The sequence below is a fragment of the Somniosus microcephalus genome, chromosome 18, assembly GCF_052327205.1.
Source record: "Somniosus microcephalus isolate GS21.2 chromosome 18, FLI_Smic_1.0, whole genome shotgun sequence".
NCBI classification, from domain to species: domain Eukaryota; kingdom Metazoa; phylum Chordata; class Chondrichthyes; order Squaliformes; family Somniosidae; genus Somniosus; species Somniosus microcephalus.
Genome location: NC_141004.1, coordinates 7447872 through 7463456, shown reverse-complemented (window position 1 = coordinate 7463456; position 15585 = coordinate 7447872). Strand labels below are relative to the sequence as shown.

Below are 15585 nucleotides of genomic sequence, written 5' to 3'. Positions count from 1 at the left end.
CAGTACTGAGGGAGCACCGCACTGTCGGAGGGGCAATACTGAGGGAGTGCCACCCTGTTGGAGGTGCCGTCTTTTGGCTGAGACGTTAAACCAAGACGTCTGCCCCCTCAGGTGGACGTAAAAGATCCCGCGGCACTATTTTGAAGAACAGTAGGGGAGTTCTCCCCGGTGTCCTGGGCCAATATTTATCCCTCAATCAACATCACTAAAAACAGCTTATCTGGTCATTATCACATTGCTGTTTGTGGGAGCTTGCTGTGTAAATTGGCTGCTGCGTTTCCTACATTACAACAGTGACTAAACTTCAAAAGTGCTTAAAGTACATGACCGGCCGTGCAGAAAATTTAAAGGGACTGTGCACAGGAAAAAAAAATTCGTGGGAACGTTGGTGGATGGCAGGAATGATTAAATGACAAAAAGGGATAATGGTGCAAGGCAAAATCGGGGTGGTAATGGGTCAAGTAAAGAAACAATAGATGGGTCCAGAGGAGGTGTAAATGGTTACAGCAGGATAGAGAGGGGGAGGGAAGCCTGGAAAAGCTGGCAAAGAGGAGAAGGCTCCCACAGCTCGGGATTGTGACCGAGAAAGGCAGGGAGCCCCCCGGGGTACGGACCTACAATTGCTGCCTTGTATTGGTGCTTTCTACGTAACTTCCTTGTATTTTGCAGATTTTTTATTTTAACTCTCTTTTTTTCTTCCCCACCCCCTGACTCTCTTTTCTAGACTTTGGAGCAAGACGAAAGTCAAGCAAGTTCTCAGAATCTCTCCCTGGGCCTCCCCCTTCCTCAGCCCATGCCCTTCCCTCCCAACGCCGTGCGGCCCTCCTCCCCCAAACGTGACCCCACCGAGGTGTACGTACAATCCAAGACGATATTCGACAGCAAACGTAAGTGAAGTTCTGATGGAGTGGTGGAGCGCGGGCCAACATAGGATGCTGTGAACCGCAGAGTCAGTGGTGTCGGTGTGGGGAATCCATTACTCCTCATTAGGACTGTGGGATTCTGGTGACCCGGGTGACGGCGATGGGGACTCGTTCTGTTCACTGTTATTTCTAAATGATATCTGTCTGGAGGTATGGAAGGTGGGGTGTCTTGTGCAGTAAAGCAGCAAGGTCAAATCGAGAAACTGAACGCTGGAATCTATATATATATTAGATCCAGGATGTTGCTAACACTGGCACATTAATTGCCCTTGCCAAGTTGCCCTGAGATGGCGATGGTGGTGGGCTGTCTTCTTGAGATCATTGTGTTATCGCTAGCCACTTTAGTGGGCATTAAGAGTCAGCCATGTAGGGTCGGACTGGGGTCACTGAAGGATGTAAGTGAACCAGTTTATGACAGTCCGGCAGTTTTCATGGTTATTTTACTGGTGCTAACCCACCAGATTTATTCAGTGCAATTTCAGAACTAGCCTTGGTGGGATTTGAACTCGCGACCTTGCAGTTGCTAGTCCAGTATCGGAGCCGTGAGGCCACTGCACCCAATAACTCAACTTAATGATGTAATTCACACTGACCCTGAAAATGCCGGGTTGTATTACACTGACTGGATATCCCGACTGATTTATCTATCTTCGTTTTTGGAGTGAGCTGTTTTCCTGTTAATAATTGCGATTCTACCTTGCTTCCCTTCCCTGGTGGCTCTGAGCGGGTTTAGTCAGTATCTGTGCCATGCAGACCCAAGGAAGGTGCCAGCTTTCACCCCTAGTCTATGCTGAGCTGTCCCATCTGGCAGAGCATCGGGGTATGCTGCAGTCACCCCTGGGGATAGGGTAGAGAACAGTGTTAGCCGTGGCTCAGTGGGCAGCACCCTCACCTCTGAGTCAGAAGGTTGTGGGTTCATAGTCCCGCTCCAGAGACTTGAGCACAAAAATCTAGGCTGACTCTCCAGTGCAGTGCTGAGGGAGTGCCGTCTTTCAGATGAGACATTAAACCAAGGCCCCATCTGCTCTCTCAGGTGGACATAAAGGATCCCATGGTACTATTCACCAAAACAGATTATCTAGTCATCATCACATTGCTGTTTGTGGGAGCTTGCTGTGCTCAAATTGGCTGCTGTGTTTCCCATATTGTACTGAAACGTAAAGCGCTTTGGGACGTCCGGTGGTCATGAAAGGCGCTATAGAAATGCAAGTCTTTGTTTTTTTTAATCAGTTAAGAGTTCTTGCTCGCGATCCCAATCCAGTGATTGAGGGTGTCAAAAAACTTTCTGACTCCTGCCATCTCTGCTCGATATTTGGACAACCAATGTGTACAGCCAGAGAGGGGGTCAGGAGAGGAGGAGAGGGAAAGAACCCAGCAATCACTCAATGTGCTAATGAGCAAACAGTCCCGTTTATTGACTGCCTCTGTCAAACCCAATTCCATTTTGAATGGGCGTTGCCCTCGGTGCGATCCGTCGTGTGCCTGTTCTCTGGGAGTTGACCACGATCAGAGGTCAGTGCTACACAGTACTCAGCCTGGGCATCCTGCGGGTTGAAGACTGAGCCAGTTGCCCAGTAAAGCAGAGCACAGTCTGACCTTTCACTCAGTTGCTTGAAGTGCGGGAGCAGACTCTGGTTTCAGACTCTGCTCCGAATGCAAGCTTCAGGCGCAGGACAGACTGCCGTTCTGTCCTGTATCCTGGCGAATGGATTCAAGGTAGAGAAAGGAAATTCTGACCACCTGGGTCTGTTGTGCTATGTAAATATTAAGAGTTCCTTTGATTGCACGCAACTTGGACTGGCTACTGCATCACCTCTGACCCCCTTCCATGTTTCCTCGTCCTTTAGCCCCAAATACAAAGGACATCGACATCTTTCTGCGTAAGCTGGAGAGCGGATTTGGATTCAGAGTGCTGGGTGGTGATGGGCCAGACACGCCTGTAAGTTTTCACCCTCCAAGTCTCTGTCTCTCTCTCTCTCCCCGAGCGTCTGTTTCTCCCACCCTCTCCCCGAGCATCTGCCTCTCCCTCCCTCTCTCCGAGCGTCTGCCTCTCCCTCCCTCTCTCCGAGCGTCTGCCTCTCCCTCCCTCTCTCCGAGCGTCTGCCTCTCTCCGAGCGTCTGCCTCTCCCTCCCTCTCTCCGAGCGTCTGCCTCTCCCTCCCTCTCTCCGAGCGTCTGCCTCTCCCTCCCTCTCTCCGAGCGTCTGCCTCTCCCTCCCTCTCTCCGAGCGTCTGCCTCTCCCTCCCTCTCTCCGAGCGTCTGCCTCTCCCTCCCTCTCCGAGCGTCTGCCTCTCCCTCCCTCTCTCCGAGCGTCTGCCTCTCCCTCCCTCTCTCCGAGCGTCTGCCTCTCCCTCCCTCTCTCCGAGCGTCTGCCTCTCCCTCCCTCTCTCCGAGCGTCTGCCTCTCCCTCCCTCTCTCCGAGCGTCCCTCTCTCCGAGCGTCTGTCTCTCCCTCCCTCTCTCCGAGCGTCTGTCTCTCCCTCCCTCTCTCCGAGCGTCTGTCTCTCCCTCCCTCTCTCCGAGCGTCTGTCTCTCCCTCCCTCTCTCCGAGCGTCTGTCTCTCCCTCCCTCTCTCCGAGCGTCTGTCTCTCCCTCTCTCTCTCCGAGCGTCATCTTATGTTCCCTATTGGATTTCTTGGTGACTATCTTATTTTGATGGCCTCTGGTTATGCTCTTCCCCACAAGTGGAAACATTCTCTCTGTATCCACTCTTATCAAAACCTTTCATAATTTTACAGACCTCTATTAGGTCACCCCTGAGCCTTTTTTCAAGAGAAAAGAGACCCAGCCTGTTCATCCTTTCCTGATATGTATACCCTCGCATTTCTGGCATCATCCTTGTAAATCTTCTCTGCACCCTCTCCAGTGCCTCTATATCCTTTTTATAATATGGCGACCAGAACTGTACGCAGTGCTCCAAGTGTGGTCTAACCAAGGTTCGATACAGGTTTAGCATAACTTCCCTACTTTTCAATTCTATCCCTCTAGAAATAAACTGTAGTGTTTGGTTTGCTTTTTTTTATGGCCTTGCTAACCTGTGTCGCAACTTTTAGTGATTTGTGTATTTGTGCTCCGAGATCTGATGGCCATAACAGTGACGTGGTTGCAAAGTGGCCATGGTTGGGAGCTAAATATTCCAGGATAATTAACTTTTAAAATGCAGCCATGCTGTTGTGAGCACAGAGTGTAAGCGATTCAAGTGACTGATGATTGCTGACTGCAGCTCGAAGGCCATTCACTACAACAGGTGTCAGGAAGCACGCAACACACAGGGTGGTGGAAATCGAGAACTCTCCTCCAAAAGGCTGTGGATGCTGGGGGTCAGTTGAAAAATTCAAGACTGAGGGATAGATTTTTCTTCGGTAAGGGTTACGGACTCAAGGCGGGTAAATGGAGTTGTACAAATCAACCACGATCTAAATGAATGGCGTTACAGGCTCGATGGGCTGAATGGCCTCCTCTTGTTCCTAGGTGTTAGCGCGTGGAGCAGTCAGTCAGTTACTGCCTTGGTCTCTCTTCCATGTAACCAGTAGATTGTTACTGTTGGCAGCAACATTCCCTCCAAATCCGCGCAGCCCGGGACCAGCGTTTCCTACGTAGAATTTCCCACATGCGTGAAACTGAATGGGCCGCACAGCCCCTAGAGGCCGCAAATCCCAAACACAAATCAGGGGGAACATTCGCTGGCAGTGGACAGACACAGTCAAGAGTGTGTGAGACAAGCGAGAAGATGATAGACACGAAGGACTCGGGACCTGAAGGCACTGTGTGACCGGTGCTATAGTAATGCGCTTTCTGTGTAGCTGTGGGTTAGACAGAATTTCTCAGCATGCGCTGCAGTCTGTCGTCTCAGTTTCTCCCACCAAGGTTCGGTTGATGTGATGCAAACGTTGGAAGCCATGTAGACTTGGGGCTAAAATGCCTTTTTATTCTCCAACCCCCCCCCCCCCCCCCCCCCCGATATCAGGTTCTAATCGGAGCGATAATCCCACTGGGGGCAGCTGAGAGAGACGGGCGACTTCGTGTGGCCGATGAGCTGCTCTGTGTCGACGGGGTCTCGGTTAAAGGGAGGTCCCATCGCTTTGTGTTGGACTTGATGCAAAATGCGACTCGAAGCAGCCAGGTGCTGCTGTCGGTGAGGAGAAACGTCCTTCCTGCTGGTGAGTGTGACTGCGCAGTGGGCACCTGATGTGGGGGGTGGGGAGAGAGAGCAGCACCTGTTCAACCCTCACCGTTCCTACGAGAGGGGAGCGCCAACAGTGTCCCTGCATCACTGTTCAGCCTGAGGTTTTCATTTGAAACATATCAGATTCTGAGGAGAATTGACAGGTTCGATGCTGAGAGACTGTTTCCCCTGACTGGAGAGTCTAGAACTAGAGGGCATAGTCTCAGGATAATGGGCTGGCCATACAAGACTGAGATGAGAAATTTCTTCACTCAGAGGGTTGTGAATCTTTGGAATTCTCTACCCCAGAGGGCTGGGGAGGCTCAGTCGTTGAGTATATTCAAGGCTGAGAGATAGATTTTTGGACTCTAGGGGATCGAGCGGGGAAAGTGGAGTTGAGGTCGAGATCAGCCATGATCTTATTGAATGGCGGAGCAGGCTCGAGGGGCTGTATAGCTGACTCCTGCTCCTAATTCTTATGTTCTTATTCTGAAGAATGTGTCTCTCAAACTAACGTTTAGTTCAGAGAGGAAGAGAATCGTAGGATTATGCAGCACAGAAGGAGGCCTTTCGGCCCATTGCGCCTGTGCCAGCTCTCTAAAAGCGAGTTCCACTCCACTGACCATTCCCCATACCATTATAAATTAATTGAATCGTGGTAGCCTCCACTAACTTCTAATAACATTTAACATTCTGAGGATCATCATTGACCAGAAACTCAGTTGGATCACTGCCATAAATGTCGTGGCTTCTAGAGCAGCTCAGGCTGGGTATTCCTCACCTCCTGACTCCCCAAAACCTCGCCACCATCTACAAGGCACAAGTCAGGAGTGTGATGGAATACTCTCCACGTGCCTGGATGAGTGCAGCTCCAACAACACTCAAGAAGCTCAACATCATCCAGGACAAAGCAGCCCATTTGATTGGCACCCCATCCACCACCTTAAACATTCACTCCCTCTGCCACCGGCACACCGTGGCTGCAGTGTGTACCGTCTACAAGATGCACTGCAGCAACTCGCCAAGGCTTCTTCAACAGCACCTCCCAAACCCGTGACCTCTTCCACCTAGAAGGACAAGGGCAGCAGGCGCATGGGAACACTGCCACCTCCAAGTTCCCCTCCAAGTCTCTCTCAATCCCGACTTGGAAGTATATCGGCCGTTCATTTATCGTCGCTGGGTCAAAATCCAGGAACTCCCTCCCTCACAGCACTGTGGGAGCACCTTCACCACACGGACTGCAGCGGTTCAAGAAGGCGGCTCACCACCACCTTCTCGAGGGCAACTAGGGATGGGCAATAAAAGAGTGTTGGAAACAGATTCAATAACATTCAAAAGGGAATTGGATAAATACTTGAAAAGGAGAAATTTGCCAGTCTGGGGAAAGCAGGGCAGTGGGACTAATTGGATCGCTCTTTCATCACAGGTACGATGGGCTGAATGGCCTCCTCCTGTGCTGTACGATTCCATGAAATGTCGGTCTTGCTAGTGACTCCCATCTCCCGAGAGCGAATAATAAATATAAAATGCATTGCATCTGCCCACGAGCTCGCTGTCAGGTGCAAGCCTGGTCCTATTGGGCAGGGTTCACACACAGCTTCCCCTTCACCCCGTCTCCATGTGATGGGGCCGTCCTTTCTGTAACTCTCGTGCTTTTTCTCCGATAGAAGACCAATGTGACGATGGCCAAGAGGAGAGTTCTGAAGCTGCGGAGAACGGCTCCTCCGGGACGAATCACACGGACCTCGCGCACAAACAGCCGCAGGGCCTCAACCCAGCGGAGTCCGCACAGTCGTACGACATCGTCCTGCAGCGGAAGGAGACCGAGGGGTTCGGCTTTGTCATCATCACCTCGAAGAACAGGTCCCCGACTGTGGGTGAGTAAATCGGGGTGGCGGGGGGTATCGGGGCAGCAGAGGCTGAGACGGCAGACCGGCTCAGTGAATGTCAATTCCACAGATGCTATCACTGGGGTACGGGTTCCACAGGCACTGACTCTCACTGGGGTACGGGTTCCACGGGCACTGACTCTCACTGGGGTACGGGTTCCACAGGCACTGACTCTCACTGGGGTACGGGTTCCACAGGCACTGACTCTCACTGGGGTACGGGTTCCACAGACACTGACTCTCACTGGGGTACGGGTTCCACAGACACTGACTCTCACTGGGGTATGGGTTCCACAGGCACTGACTCTCACTGGGGTACGGGTTCCACAGACACTGACTCTCACTGGGGTACGGGTTCCACAGACACTGACTCTCACTGGGGTACGGGTTCCACAGACACTGACTCTCACTGGGGTACGGGTTCCACAGACACTGATCTCTCACTGGGGTACAGTTTCCGCAGGCACTGACTCTCTCTGGGGTATGGGTTCCATGGGCATGGACTGCTACCCTAGTGCCCATTCATGGTGCGTGTTGGCAGCTATTTGAGCATGTGGGCATCACAGCGGAGCCCGAGCCTGTCCGCGCACACCTGCTGTGTCCAGCAGAGGCCACTGAGTGGCGATCAGGAGCTGGAACCTAAAGGGTCTGAATGGCCCATTGTCACACCATGTAATCTAATTGCCCACCTGAGGGGTCAATCGCAGGTTAATTAAAGTGGTCTTGGGTTGTGCAAGAGTTGTTAGCCAAAACTTGTCAAAATGAAGAGCCATACAGTCATTCCCTGCACAAGTATGCTGGGGAGAGGGATTACTGAGTGACCGTGAGGGGGAACTGGATTAACATCAGTAGAGATACAGTCAGTAACACAGGGCGCTGGGGGAGAGGGGTTACTGAGTGACAGTGTGAGGGAGCTGGATTAACATCAGTAGAGATACAGTCAGTAACACAGGGCGCTGGGGGAGAGGGGTTACTGAGTGACAGTGTGAGGGAGCTGCATTAACATCAGTAGAGATACAGTCAGTAACAGGGCGCTGGGGGAGAGGGGTTACTGAGTGACAGTGTGAGGGAGCTGCATTAACATCAGTAGAGATAGTCAGTAACACAGGGCGCTGGGGGAAAGGGGTTACTGAGTGACCGTGTGAGGGAGCTGGATTAACATCAGTAGAGATACAGTCAGTAACACAGGGCGCTGGGGAGAGGGTTACTGAGTGACTGTGTGAGAGAGCTGCATTAACATCAGTAGAGATACAGTCAGTAACACAGGGCGCTGGGGGGACCAAACCTGCCATCCCTTTGCTCTGTCGCTCAGTATGTGAAGCTAAAGACAAGTTTGTGATGGGCATTCAGTTTGTTGCTTATTCATTCATGGTCTTTAACCATAGAGAATTATCCCTGAGGATTATTGGGAAATAATGAAGTCTGTTTCCCCTGAGTTTTCAATAGAGCCTGTCACCTAATGGCCAGGGTCAGGCACTGTGCCTGCTGTATCCCAATTAGCTCCTGGTCTCGGGAGTGGCAGGAGTGAGTTTCTTCCGCCCTATTTCTCCCCTCCCTGTCATCCCCATCACCCCAGTTTTGGGGATGGTGAAGCCCGAGAAAAGTTGAGGGGGTAAAACAATTTTAAAAGGAGGGTGGGGGGAAATCCAACTCAGAGATAACTCTCCCGTTTTGAATGCCCATCATAGGAACAGGAGGAGGCCATTCAGCCCCTCGAGCCGGTTCCGCCGCTGATCTGTTTCCTAACTCCATCTACCCGCCTTGGTTCCGTAACCCTCAACACCCTTGCCTAACAAAAATCTTATCCATCTCGGCTTTGAAATTTTCAATTGACCCCCAGCCTCCACAGCTTTTTGGGAGAGAGTTCCCGATTTCCACTACCCTGTGTGAAGAAGTGCTTCCTGACATCACCCCTGAACGGCCTGGCTCTAAGTTTAAGGTTCTGCCCCCTTGTTCTGGACTCCTCCCCCCCCCCCCCACCAGAGGAAATAGTTTCTCTCTATCCACCCTATCAACTCCTTTAATCATCTTAAACACCTCGATTAGATCACCTCTTAATCTTCTAAACTCGAGGGAATACAAGCCCAGTCTGTGCAACCTGTCCTCGTAATTTAACCCTTTTAGCCCCAGTATCATTCTGGTGAATTTGCGCTGCTCCCCCTCCAAGGTCGCTATATCCTTCCTGAGGTGCGGGGCCCAGGACTGAACACAGTGTCCAGATGGGGTCTGACCAGAAGTTTATACAACTGAAGCATCCCTTCCGCCCCTTCGTATTCCAGCCCCCTGAGATAAAGGCCAACATTCTATTAGCCTATCAGATTTTTTTCTACCTGTCCACTAGCTTTTAATGATTTCTGTACTTGGACCCCTGAATCTCTCTGCTCCTAATGGGATTAACCCCCTCCTGTTATTTCTCCCGACAGCGGTGCCGCACAAAATTGGCCGCATCATCGAGGGAAGCCCGGCCGATCGCTGTGGGAAGCTGAAGGTGACGGACCGTATCTCGGCAGTAAACGGCCAGTCCATCGTCCAGATGCCGCACCACGACATCGTCCAGCTGATCAAGGACGCGGGTCAGACGGTCACTCTCACAGTCACTTCTGAAGAAGGTACGCCACCAAGAGGCATCTCGCTTATTAAAGTCTCTGGGGGCCCAGCCCGCCCTGCATTCCCCGTGGCTCGTGCTCCGCGCAACTTCAAGAACCGCGGCTAAACTGTAAATGCCAAGTTGCGGTTAATCTGCAGATAGCGGCTGTTGCTGAGACCAACACATCTTGGGGTTCTGATTTCGGAGTTATCGACTAGTGAGGCAACAGCCCTTTTCCCAAACCGCCAGGCCCCGTGTACTTGAAACTGGACAAACCAGCAAGTGAGAGGTTACGGGTACAAGTTACCTGGGATTTCAGGGCTGGATTCCCAGAGCTCGGCTGCAGCGGCAGGTTTGATTGTAAGTGCTGTCTGGCCAGGCTTGTGTGTTTATCAAGGTCACGGTGATAGAAAAGGGAACCCCTTTTGTTTTGTGCTTTGGAGCCGGTGGCTGATTTGCTCACTGCCCCGTCGCGGGTGGAAGGAGCTGGGTGCGGCCTGCAACTCCCATCGTGCTCCCGCCAACTTCGTACCTTTTGAAGAGAGCGTGACTGGCATTACGACCTGGCGCGCTCTTCTCCCGCCCCCCCGCGCGCACAATCTAAACGTTCCAGCTTCTCAAGGTGTGAGGGATGTTGCTATGGGGAATGGAACACTTGTTTCAAACATCCAGTATCTCCAGGTCTGGGGCAACACAGTCAGAGGCGAGAGATTTATACAGTGTCTTTCATGACCTCGGGAGGTCCCAAACTGCTTTGCAGCCAATGAAATACTTTCTGAAGTGTAGTCACTGTTGTAATATAGGAAACGTGGTAGCCAATTGGCGCACAGCAAGCTCCCACAAACAGCAATGTGATAATGACCGGATAATCTGTTTTTAGTGATGTTGGTTGAGGGATAAATATTGGCCGGGGAGAACTCCCCTGCTCTTCTTTGAAATAGTGCCATGGGATCTTTTATGTCCACCTGAGATGGCAGCCGGGGTCTCGGTTTAATGTCTCATCCGAAAGACTCCCTCAGCACTGCACTGGAGTGTCAATCTAGATTATGGGCTCAAACCTCTGGATTGGGACTTGAACGCCCTAACAATGGACCTCAGCTCCAACTTTGAGTGCACCCCGTACTGCACCAGTGAGGCATTGTTCCCCTTTCCCACACTGTGGCTGGTCTAAGGGACATTGCCAAACTGCCAGTGCCCCACCGGGGGTAGATTTGTGCTCTAGAACTGGATTGAGATTTCCCAAACTCATTTCACATGGGACCCTTGCAGCCAGAGAGACAGAGGAGACACCCCTTGGTCTGAGCCGAATTTGAACCAGGTCCCAGATGTGGCAGACTGGCGTCTTAACCTCCTCTCCACCCCCACTTGCCGAGGCATCGTAATTCCACCGCCCCCCCCCCCCAGTTACTCTGACGAGGCAGTATAGTGAAGCGTGGTTTTGCTCTCTGCAGTGCAGGCTGCTGAGAATTGGGGCAGTTCTATTGAGAGAACCTCCCCTCTTGTGCCTGCAGTCTATCAAAGTCCCAGGGAGAGTGGGGAGCGATTGCTTTCTCCAAGTACTGCTCACAGACGAGCCTCCCCTGTTCTCCGGTTAGTGTGCGCGACCCCGGCCAGTGATGCCTGGAATTGTGGAGCGCTCGGTCACCGGTAGATCCTCGCCGATTGCAGAGCGATGCGCGGTGAGCACCTTCAGCCTGTTAAATGCACTCATTCGCTCCGACTTCCTTCCAGATGTGACTGGTCCCCCGTCAGGAGGCAGCTCAGCCCGACAGAGCCCGGCCCTGCAGCACAAACCCATGGGACAGACCCCAGCACTGCACGTCCCAACACCGGACAGCAGGTGAGAGCAGAGCTCACCCACTGGGTGCTGGTGGGGAGGGAAGGGGAGGGGTGACTGGATGCGGAGAGGAGGGGGTGATCGGACGTGGGAGGTGAAGGGGGGGTGACTGGACTCATGCTGCACGTTTTCTGTTTAACAGTAAGACGGACGGAGATGAAAGGAGCAACGGACAGTCTCCGGATTGTGACTACATGAAACCACCTTCCTTGGACTACAGGCAGCCTCCGTCTGACCAGTGCGTCCAGCCAGCTCCTGACAGAGAGACATGGGCTGCGGGCAGCAGACTCTCCCAGGTACGGCAGATACTGGCTCTGTGTAATGCAGCTGAACAGGAGAGGGGTCCCTGAGGGTTTGGGTTGAGTGTTTGAGGCCCCTTGAGCGTGAAGCAATTTCTCCCAACATCTCAATTCACTTTGTGACCTCTTTAGATTAAAACACTCTCCCTGCTCTTGATTTCACAACAAACACATCCACCTCCGTCACTGTCCGTATATTCAAGCCTAAAAAATCCTGCTTCCTTGGGTGAGTGTGATTCATCGGTGAAATGTTCCAGAAGCTACAAAAGCAAGGAAGTTATGCTAAACCTTTATAAATTACTGGTTAGGTCCAGGCTGGAGTATTGTGTCCAAAGAAGGAGTTGGATATATTTCTTAAGGCTAAAGGGATCAAGGGATATGGGGAGAAGGCAGGGTCAGGGTACTGAAATTGGATGATCAGCCATGATCTCATTGAATGGCGGAGCAGGCTCGAGGGGCCGAATGGCCGACTCCTGCTCCTATCTTCTATGTTTCTATGTAATTCTGGGCACCGCACTTTAGGAAGAATGTTGGGGCCTTGGAGAGGGTGCATAGGAGATTTGCTAGAATGGTTCAAGGGATGAGGGACTTTAGTTAGGTGGAGAGAGACTGGAGAAGCTGGGGTTGTTCTCCTTAGAGCAGAGAAGGTTAAGGGGAGATTTGATCGAGGTGTTCAAAATCATGAAGGGGTTTTGATGGAGCAAATGATGAGAAACTGTTTCCATTGGCCGGAGGGTCGGTAACCAGATGGAAGGTGATTGGCAAAACAAAACATTTCTTTCCGCAGCGAGTTGTTGTGATCTGGAACGCGCTGCCTGAAAGCAGATTCGATAGTAACTTTCAAAGGGGAATTGGGTAAATACTTGAGGGAAAGTTTTACAGGGCTCTGGGGAAAGAGCAGGGCGGTGGGACTAATTGGCCGGCACAGACACGATGGGTTGAATGACCTCCTCGTGCTGTAAGATTCTATGATCGTAACCGTGCCATTTTCGGAATAGCCTAAAAAGGATCCGGTACTGCAGTAATTTTTACTGGAATAATAGTCCAGCGAAGGGGAGTTCAAATCCCACCCTAGCAGTTTGACAATTTGACTTCAGTTTAAAAAAAATATATATATTTTTCTTAAATCTGATTAAAAAAAACTGATATCGGTGAAAGTGAGCATGAAGCTGTCAGATTGTCAAAACCCAACTGGTTCACTAATGTCATTTTAGGGAAGGAAATCTGGCCTATAGGTGACTCCAGTCCCACACCAATGTGGTTGACTTTTAACTGCCCTCTAAAGTGGCCTAGCGACAACTAGGGATGGGCAATAAATGCCGGCCTTGCCAGCGACGCCCACATCCCGAGAATGAATAAACAAGTCTCTAAGTGTTCAGGCCGCAACTTGCCACCCAGTGAGTTTCCCAGTGCTCCGGGGCTTCAAGATCTTGCGGTTTGTTTTCCTTCTCTCTCAACCTTTTGTGTGTTTCTCCAAACAGAACCCTGATTGCTTCCCCGTAGAACTGGAGCGAGGTCCCCGAGGGTTTGGGTTCAGCGTTCGTGGTGGCAAGGAGTACAGCATGGGCCTCTTCATCCTACGCCTGGCGGAAGGGGGTGCAGCATTACTCGACGGCAGAATCCAAGTAAGTGTTCCTTGTTCAAGCAGAGCCGTGCCGGTTACGGAGGAGGGCGCACATGCCACTCTGCTGAGTCTTATGGCAATGGTACTTTTGTGGAGGTCCTCCCACCGGGCACTGAGGTCCTGATCTCAGCGGTGGGACTGGAGAGAGCAGATTCCTGTCTACCTGGATGGGGAGGAGAGAGTGCTGCCGTGCCACCACCTGAAAACGTAAGAAATAGGAGCAGGAGTCGGCCATACGGCCCGCTCCGCCATGCGGCCCCTCGGGCCCGCTCCGCCATGCGGCTTTGAGCCTGCTCCGCCATTCAATAAGATCATGGTTGATCGTCGACCTCAACTCCACTTTCCTGCCCGATCCCCATATCCCTCGATTCCCCTAGAGTCCAAAAATCCATCGGTCTCAGCCTTGAATATACTCTGACTCAGCATCCACAGCCCTCTGGGGCAGAGAATTCCAAAGATTCACAACCCTCCGAGTGAAGAAATTCCTCCTCATCTCAGTCTTAAATGGCCGACCCCTTATCCTGAAACTATGCCCCCTAGTTCTAGACTCATCACCTCTCATTCTTCTAAACTCCAGTGAGAGTAGGCCCAATCGACTCAACTTCTCATCCCAGGAATCAATCCAGTGAACCTTTGTTGCACCGCCTCTAAGGCAAGTATATCCTTCCTCCGATAAGGAGACCAAAACTCTGCACAGTACCCCAGGTGTGGTCTCACCAAAGCCCTGTACAATTGTAGTGAGACTTCCTTACTCATATACTCTTGAATGATGAATGTCTCCTTTTGAAGTACAGGAGCAGCAAGTTCACTCCACTGCGGCGCACTCCCTACCCAGCTCATATTGAACTGCCCACAGTCTCTCGCTCTCCCCACCCATCTCTCATACCTCCCCCAGTCCCAGATGTGATGATTAAATATTTTTTCTCCTATAACTCTTGCAGGTTGGCGACCAGATTGTTGAGATTAATGGAGAGCCCACTCAAGGGATCACGCATAAAAGAGCTATCGAGCTGATTCAGTCCGGAGGGAGGAGAGCGCGTCTTGTTCTGAAGCCAGGCATAGGTCAGGTGCCTGACTTTGGTGGGTTTCCCTATGAGTCTTAATTTTACAGACCGAATTACTGTAATATAGTAAATGATTGGGGGGGGGGGGGGGTTGGTAATAGTGAAGCAGTAATATTACCCCACCACCTCCCAAACTCACCAAGTGATATGGGGCTGAATGCTGCTTCCTTCATGTGGCAGTCATTGCTGTAAGATTCTGTTTAAGACCACTCTTGAGTCACACCCTCCCTCGGTCTGTGTGTGTCTGTCTCTTCGACCTGCTCTTGGCCACTGGCTTTTCAGAAATGTAATCTTCTGTGGAACCTTTTTTTTTATTCTCATAGTTGCATTTAGTTCCTAGGCTTGTCCCTCCTCCCCCTCTCTAGGAATGGCACCTTGCAGCCTCTCCACCTGTACGACCCACGAGCAGCACTGAGGCTTCACCACTCCTCATCTCTCCTGGGACCTGGTAAATCTGCACGCTTTTACTTGGGTTTTAAGCAAACTTTCAAAACCTTATTTTGGCAAATTTTGATTCAGTCGCTCGCTCACTTTCCCTCTGTCTTTCCGTCTTTCTCGTCTTTATCGCGCTCTTTCTCGGCCGGCCCATGCCTCCCCGCATGCCCCCCTCCCCCTACTTCTGTCCCTCCCTCCTCCTCTCGCTCCCTCACACCTCGCCGTGTGTGTGTGTGTGTGTGTGTGTGTGTGTCTCTCCTTTCTTGCTCCCCCTCTCTCTATCTCTCTCTCTGTTTCCCTCCCTCTCTCAGTCAGGGTCCTGCAGGTTGGTTTGAAACTCCCCAGCAGATGAGAGTTCTGTGTTCCCTGTGTGATCTCACCAAACTGACTCTTAACACTCCAACATTGCTAAAGAAAGACTTGCATTTCTATAGCGCCTTTCCTGACCTCGAGACGTCCCAAAGCGCTTTACAGCCAACAAACTACTTATGAAGTGTGGTCACTGTTGTAATGTAGGAAACACGGCAGACAATTTGCTCACAGCAAGCTCCCACAAACAGTGATAAGGACCAGATAATCTGATTTTAATGATGTTGACTGATAAATATTGGCCAGGGCGTCGGCGATAACTCCCCTGCTGTTCTTCGAATAGTAGCCTGGGATCTTTTACATCCCCGAGAGGGCAGACGGGGTCTCAGTTTAACGTCTCATCTGAAAGACGGCACCTCCGACAGTGCAGCGCTCCCTCAGTACTGCACTAGAGT

The 15585-nt window shown here is 51.5% G+C and overlaps 1 protein-coding gene across 1 annotated transcript in view; it reads left to right on the top strand.

The window, feature by feature from the left end:
- LOC147105000 (membrane-associated guanylate kinase, WW and PDZ domain-containing protein 3-like) overlaps positions 1–15585 on the top strand; it is a 136201-nt gene that overhangs the window by 115006 nt on the left and 5610 nt on the right. Inside the window, exons 12-20 of the mRNA XM_086011774.1 lie at positions 725–887; positions 2771–2862; positions 4889–5081; positions 6754–6963; positions 9399–9584; positions 11294–11402; positions 11542–11695; positions 13180–13323; positions 14264–14402. Coding sequence (XP_085867900.1) covers positions 725–887; positions 2771–2862; positions 4889–5081; positions 6754–6963; positions 9399–9584; positions 11294–11402; positions 11542–11695; positions 13180–13323; positions 14264–14402 — 1390 coding nt within the window. The remainder of the gene's footprint in view (positions 1–724; positions 888–2770; positions 2863–4888; positions 5082–6753; positions 6964–9398; positions 9585–11293; positions 11403–11541; positions 11696–13179; positions 13324–14263; positions 14403–15585) is intronic.